This window comes from Lithobates pipiens, unplaced genomic scaffold, assembly GCF_037356315.1.
Source record: "Lithobates pipiens isolate NorthernLeopardFrog02 unplaced genomic scaffold, aLitPip1_a1.2 Scaffold_27, whole genome shotgun sequence".
Taxonomy (NCBI): domain Eukaryota; kingdom Metazoa; phylum Chordata; class Amphibia; order Anura; family Ranidae; genus Lithobates; species Lithobates pipiens.
Genome location: NW_027507788.1, coordinates 144,108,283 through 144,116,137, shown reverse-complemented (window position 1 = coordinate 144,116,137; position 7,855 = coordinate 144,108,283). Strand labels below are relative to the sequence as shown.

At 39.8% G+C, this 7,855-nt stretch overlaps 1 protein-coding gene across 1 annotated transcript; it reads right to left on the bottom strand.

Annotated features, from left to right (window-relative positions):
- Window positions 1-902: 902 nt before the first annotated feature.
- Window positions 903-7,626, bottom strand: LOC143934201 (phospholipase A2 homolog otoconin-22). The gene is made up of 4 exons (XM_077457604.1): window positions 7,487-7,626; window positions 6,174-6,318; window positions 5,032-5,141; window positions 903-2,699 (listed from the first exon to the last, which is right to left on the bottom strand). Exons 1-4 carry the CDS (start codon window positions 7,524-7,526, stop codon window positions 2,551-2,553), a joined length of 444 nt encoding a protein of 147 aa, XP_077313730.1. The 5' UTR covers window positions 7,527-7,626; the 3' UTR covers window positions 903-2,550.
- Window positions 7,627-7,855: the final 229 nt, after the last annotated feature.

Genomic DNA, 7,855 nt, shown 5'->3' with positions numbered 1-7,855 from the left:
AGTAATTTAAAAGGGCATAAAATGAGATGAGTGAGAAAACAGTTGGCCATCTAGGCAGGTCTGTTCAAAAAGAGTGGGTTGGCTTAGTGTGAGATGATCGACCAGGAACCATTGGAGATGTGCATTTAGTTGGGCACAGTGGAGGAAGTAAAGTGGAGAGTGAAACATAGAAGTGATGTTGCACCTCAGCAGAAGTCTGTAGTTATCGAATAAATGAATGTCTATAATAATTATATCACAACAGCTCATTAAATTTGGGATCTCCCATGCCCGGGAGGAATGACTAGGTGCCAAGTACTGGAATCAGAGGATTCAGATGGGGAGAGAAAGAGAGGAGATTCTCAAGAGATATGTGGTAACCCACAGAGTGGCACCTACCATGGAGTGTTGTCGAACACACAGGGCAGTATTAAGGGGAAGTCCCCCCACTAAAAGCGGGCTTACCATTACTCGCTGAAGGTCAACCCAAGGTTTATGATTTTGCATGACGCACCATTCCATAATTCTAGTCAAATGAAAGGGTTTATCTATGCAGTAGGGTAAAAAACCTTCTGCCTTTACAACCACTTTAAGTGCACTAAACCTCAGTGACTAATCAGATTTTGTGTCCTATACCTTTTTACATGCCCTGCTCAGCCTATAAGGTAAAGTAAGAGGTGAGATGGCTTATTATGAAATATTTATAATAATGTAGACATTCTTGTTATATTCTTTTTATACAAGTTTCCATTGATTGTAACAGCCATACATTATTGAAGCTGTCAATAATAATATCACTGACCCCATGTGGAAGGTAAAGCTTACTTTACACAGGTGCCCATTCAGCCTACTGATATCCTTCTCTTTAAATAGAACCACACTCAATCCAAATTAACCACACAAAAAGTCAAACCACATCTGTATGTTTTAATTAAGCCTTTAATTTAAAATTCCAATAAGACCAGAGTCCAAGCACAATAACTGGGCCAGTTATTTTAATAATTGCAGTCTGAATATACGCTGGGCTTTTCAGATAAGTTTGAAAGCATGAAAAGCAATACTGGATGTACAGAGCAGTTTATTTGTGGTTATATCCAGATTTTACAAAGTTTGTGTTAACTACGGATGCAAGTGGTGGCTATTTTGTGGCGGCCTGAACTATTACTGAGCCTACAAATACATTTGCACATTGTTCCTCCTTCCTGATGTCACTGATTCCAAATAGACTGATTGGGTCAAAGGTTATAGGCCAGGCTGGAAAATGTCTCTCTTAGTGTGTGGTTACAAGTGGCACTATTTATTTTTGCAGCAATGTACCATTTTCTTCATAAATCAGAATATTGAATTTTATTACAGCAGTTTGCAAGATTGTGATAACTATGAAGCCGATTTATATAAACTGGAGCACTATCTATCGGCATCATTTTCTCCCCTTTTCCTAAATCCACTCCATATGCATATACAATCGCATTGCCCCCAACAGCATGCTTCTATATCATGACCCTAATACTCCTAGAACAAATCTGAGGAAACAATAAACTACATGCCTAAGCTACCCATATCCCCAACACCAAAGCTTACTCTAATCCCTTATTTGGGTGAAGTCTGTCTCAGTGGCCAGAAACGTATTTTCATCACTGAAGCCTGTAGACACATAACTAATGGAGCCCAACGCAAGTCACATCACATTAGAAAACCCCAATTCTACCAACATGCTACTTAGAAGAACCCTTGCTCTAAGTATGGAAGCAGTGGCCTCCTCGTAGAGGTCTGACATGCCCTCTGCTGGGTCAGACCTATAGATCTGCAATAAAAACAGTTCATGGTCCCTGCTGATAAGAGAGCTCTAGCTCAGGAGAGGGGCATGTTGGAAATCTGCAGAGAGACCCAGCCCCCCCCCCCCCCCCCACACTGTAGTCTACTGGTAAGAGGCATACTTTTCTACTTGGGTTGTGGCAGCTTTCTAAAGAAAAACTTTTTTGAACACCTTTTGTGTTGATGTCCCTGGAATGTCTTTAGCTGGATTAAACTGAACGTTCAATTGGACTATATAATATAAACCCCTGCTGGAGCCTAATTTATCACAACTGCTGTGAGAAAAACAAAACGCATACTATTGAGCCACAGTTGATGGAATGATAACAATGTTTAGCAATTTAAAAGAATGTAGGCTGCTATTGCTGACCTAGCTGCATAATAGTTGATATCAATATATGCCTTAACTTCTACATGTGTAGAGCAGTAACCAATAAGATTTCCCTTTTTTGTCACACTACACTCTTCTTTTGAAAGATGATGTCTGGTTGGTTCTTATGGTATGGTATTTAGTCAGTATAAGAGAATCCAAGTGAGCATCCTCATGTTCCAGAGTCATCACAATAAGCAATTGGCATATGATCAGCAATGAGTGGGTCCATCATAGCTGTCTGCCCTATAAAACATAAAGCGCATGGAGGGAATATTTAATTTTGTTTCCTTTCTGCTCTCTGGATTAACACAATAGCGAAGTCTACTAAGCAAGCAATATGTCCTCATTTCTACAATAAGGACATATGGTATGTGGTGTTTTCACTAACAAAAAGGCCTTGGCCCTCTGCACACTCCCAGGGCTGAGAAGTTTCGGAAATATACGTTGTAATTTTCCAGCTCTTTCCGGAAACAATTTGCAGCCTTTTCGTCGCACTCACAGACCATTTTCTCACAGCGATCGCGAGCTTTCACTGGGGACAGAAATATAGAAGTGTCACATAAAAAGCAGCATTACCCGCTGAACACATTGGGGTGACATTGGGGTGAAACAGATTACAGAAGACACAACTTGCAACCAGTAACCAGTGGTCAGTTATCATGGTGTGTCACTGAAGCAGTCCTACTGGACTGCAGGCTATATACATAGACACAGACAGCAGGGTTTTGCCCCGATCTCCACTCCATCCTCATAGGATTTGGTTACCAGCAACAAAAGCCAATGGCTCCCACTGCTGTCAAGCTGCCCTGTGAGGAGGGATAGAGCCGCTGCTCTCATGCACAACAATGGATCTAAATAGGGCTCAGAAGGTTTTTTACCTTAATGTAGAGACAGCTTTAGAACTACTTTAAAGAAGAATTCCAGGTATGGATATTTTTACATAGTCCGTCCTACTGATTGATCTATTGGGCTTGGACCAGTGTAACTATGTATATACCATACCAGGCTGATGCCCCTGGAAGTTAGAAATCACTGAAGTAGGCAACAATACCCCAGTGATCACCACTTTCTTCCATGTCCCATGCTGAGTAACTTCTCTCCTGCTTACTGAACTCAGCACGAGCACCATTCAGAGATTGCTTTGATTGAATAAGGTGGAAAGGCGGAGTGGTGATGTCACGCTGTCACAATGCATCAGGCCAGCAACTCAGCACAGGTCCCAGAAGCAAGTGAGACTGGCCAGATATAGTATATACATAGTATATACATAGTTACATTGGTCCAAGTTGCAAAAATATACCATGCCTGGAATGCATCTTTAACTCCTGAAATTGTATCCAAAAAGGCAGGCAGAGAGCAATGGACTGGCCACCAGTACTGAACGTTCTCAATTACTGGCTTAAAGACCATGCCTTGTTCTGCATAGTATATCTATTTGAGAGTGACCATGATGGTAGAGGCAGGGCTTTGCTTTCTCATGTCAGAGCCTCCAGCAAGGATAACAGTGAATTACATTACTGTAATCACCAAATAATAGCAGTCAGAGGCAGCAGTGCCTGAGGTCTTATAATGCAGATATGCAGCTATGTTGGTTTGGACCAATGAAGTGCCCTGCTATTTTGAGGAGGAATTTCTGACAAAGTAAATTTTTTAGGGTACTAAATATTAAAATAGGCAATATTAAAATTTTCAGATGTTATTTATAGCATAACAAAAATGTATTTTGTTTTACCACTGTGACCTGGTCCAGGCTTAATTCCCGCATTCTACCAGCATTCCAACTGCTTGTGTGTAGCTTAAGGGCTAATCCACACATTGTGAGGGGACAGATGATTTGCTTCATTGTTGCCTGTGTGTCCTATTCACACTGCAATGCAGCCTGGAGCTGTGCTTTAGTGTATGCAGACACGCTGCTTTTTTTTGCAATGCACTGTACAGAATCACATGGCGCTTTACAGCACCGTGAATAAAGTAAAATAAAGTTTGTCCAAAACAAAAATAGAAAGGAGACGCGTGATGCGCTGAATCATGCACCCTACCACAGTAGGGAGGGGGACAGCTACCAGAAGACTACTAAAACACTTTGGCAGCTGTAAGCTCTAGTGTGAACCCAGCCTAAAAACTGTAAAAAAAATAAAAATAAAAATCAGACAGCTATGCCCCCAACCCCGGGACAATTCCATGAAACTTCATAAATTTAACTGGTTGCTTAATTCAGGAGGTGCTTGCGATGGGATAGAAACTTATGCCAAAAAATCTGTGTAAAGTTATTTGAATTTGAGCATTCATATTTTATTTCTATTTCTGAAACATATGCCAATGCCTTCCTTTTATAGCCGTGGGAAATTAATATAATCTGTGAATATAAGCAACAGCGGCCGTTCCATAAGGGGTGCAGGGGCGCCGACCCCTAATTTTCATGCAGGTTTCATTTTCAGGTTTCTATGGGTTTTTTTTTGTAAGCACATGATTAGAGAATTTGATCTAATTGGCTTCAAAAAGGTTGGGCTCGGGGGCGCAGAGCACTGCGCTCTGGAACAACCCACTTGTGGCATTAGCGAATCAATATTCGCTATTGTCTTCAGGCTTCTCCTGACCAATCAGGACAGGAGGTGGGTCTCAAGACTGGATTAGCCGGAAGTAGTAGCCAGGGAGGTCGCAACCATTGATGGGGTAAGTGCAGACCTGGCAGGGGGGTTTGTTTACCAACCCCAAAACAATTGAGCACCAGCCGCCACTAATTTGAAAGATTACTGTATATTATTTATAAATATATAAACCAAGGTCGGTTGCCTGAGTTTACATTATTCTTATGATCAAAAGTTGAAAATGGTATAAATTGTTGTATCCTCTGGGACACTTACTGCATTTAACCTTCTGTTCCTCTTCAGTATAGAAGCGGTATGTCTGAGTCACAGGGTTGCATCCTCTCATTTCAGCCTCATTGTGGCAGCAGGCCTGTTCATGGCAACACCTGAAAAGTCGATGTTTGTTAGATAGGTTATGAAAGTGATCACTTTTCATGTCTGCTAAGCTAATACAGGTCAAGAAAGGTCAGTGTAATTGTCTGCCATAGAAGCTTAGTGTGGCAAAATGCCCACTTGACTTACTAAACCACATTGATATCTACTGTTCACAGATGATGTTACTGGCACCACTGTACCAATTGACAAAATATTTTGTTAAAGTTTATTGACTTAGAGCAAAGTAACTCCAAGTAATGTGGACATGTTAGTTTATGATTATATATTCACAGAAGCAAGCTGAAAATAATTTGTAGGGCCTACATGTATTACAATCATAGAAATGCATTTAAATAGATCACCTGCATTGTTGATCATTATTATGATGTTTGCAGTCATCTACATCTAATTTATTTATTCCAATATTTATGAGATTGGATGCCCACTTTGTCTTCTGTCCTTTTGCAGCTTCATTTGCTTAGCAACATATAAATGCAAACATAATGTAGCCACATATAATGTGTTCATCAGTCATCAGTAAAAGCTCTTTACTTGTATTCCCAGGTCTGAACACCTGCTGTACCCATTATTTAGGAGTTGCCCTCTACCTGTTGGAATTTTAATCTCATACTAGAAAAAAATGTAACAGGAGGAGCTGGAGCACACAAAAGGTGCATTGGATTACTCAGAACTATGAAAGAAAGAAAGCCAAACACTGAGCCACCTAACCTCCCTCTGTTTTCAACTAAAATAACCTTATTTGGTGGAATTATCTGGCTCAAATAACATTGTATACAGACAAACACAACACATATCTTGAAGAATCTATTCATGAGAATTATTTAGAGAAAACAAAAATGTTCTTCAAAAGTGTAGAATTTACCCATAACAACTAATTAGGTTTTATATTTAATTACTGGTCAAATGAAAGAGGAATCTGGTCGGGCACTTTGTGACCATCATTTCTGCAGAACTTTCTGTTTCCTGTACTCACAAACGGGCTCTATAAAAGATGAATTGAAACAAAAATATATGAGAATTACCAGTCAATGGCATCCACGGGTCTTCCTCCGGTGTTGGCACCACAGTGGCAGCCATAATCAGAGAAATTAGCTAGGCCATAAACGATGGTGGTCACTTTAATCATTTCATCAAATTGTGCTGGGGTGCTGGTGACCAGAGCAATGACTGAAAGACAAGATGAGATTTCTAATAGATAACCAGACATGCACATACATAGCATGATACCAGACTTGATAAATGTCTCTATTTCTGATGGAACTGATTCTGAGCGCACTACATTTTTGATGGTTCTCTAGGTACTTTTGTTTCAGAAATGTAAAAATTTGAATATCTGATATGATTTTATGTTGGTTATATTGCTCCACTTGGGACATTCGCCCAATCTTGCAAACCAGGTAAGAAGCAGGATCTCTCTAAAGTGAAATCCCTTTTTAAACAATAAAATAATGCTTGCTGCACTAAAGAATATATTAAATTGCATTTCTTTCATGTTATACACCATGAGCAGCTGGGAGTCATTGCAGAACCCTTTAAATGATATGGTTGATTCAGGTATTATGTGCAAAAGCAACATATTCCATGACCTCCTCTAGATACAGTACACCCTCTTGGTTTCCACCTCCCAACTCTGGTGGGCTAAAGACCTCAGTGGAGCTATGATGGGAAGGAGACGGACAAATAAAAATAAAAAAACTTCTGAGATTCTTTAAAGCATAACTAAATGCATAACTCATTGTTTAGTTTTGAAAAGGAAATTGAACACCTGTTAGGTTTTTATTGCTGTCTGTGCCCCCATTAGAGAGATTCACACTCTCAATTAGTCCTGTTTCCAGTATCACCAAGAGTAAAGGTAAAAAATAAAGGAATAAAGGCAAATTCTTTCAATGAGTACACTAATTCTGGCAACCCTGGTGACAACCAAGGATTCTCTTACTTTAAGGGGATATACTCACACTTCCTGTTTTGGCTATGGGACAGAAGCGAAGGGAAATCTCCCCAATACAGATGTAAAAAAAATTGACAGGGGGTTATAACAATCCCTTACGCTATCCAAATTGACAAAAAGTTTTGCCTTTAGTTCTACTCTCTAACCTAATCCTAAAGGATCATACTCAACTGAGTGGGTATTTGAAGTTCAAGTAGGAGAAGCTACCAGTTCTACTCTGAGAATGCACAGCATGCTGTGATCTAATAGTTTGGTAGTATATGTTTAGAAGCTTTTACCAATTATCAAAAACAGAAAAATAATTGCCAAACTGACTTCTCCCAATGTGTAAAGCAATTTTTGATAAACAGTGCAATAGATAAAATAAAAAGGAAATTGTATGCTTACTGCATGTCACTGCCAGTCCCAGAACTAGACACCTGGCCATCTTGGGTTCTCTGTGCTGGTCTCAGGAACTGATAACTGCTGTCTCTGTGTCCCTTATATACCATTTTCAGATATATCCCTCCTTTCAATTATTGTAATGACACCCTGCACCTGCACTGAAAATAAGTAGGTAAAGACAAAAAAACACTGTGTTTAATATTACTGCCTGAGAAATCAGGGACATCAGCGGTGAAACTGCGTAATATGCTTGTAATAACACAGGACACATCTACAGAGGAAATTAAATTGTCTGATGCCCCGAAGAACAAAGAAGTATTAAAGAGGATCTCTGATAATCCTTTGTTGCTTTGGACTCTCATTTTAAATTTA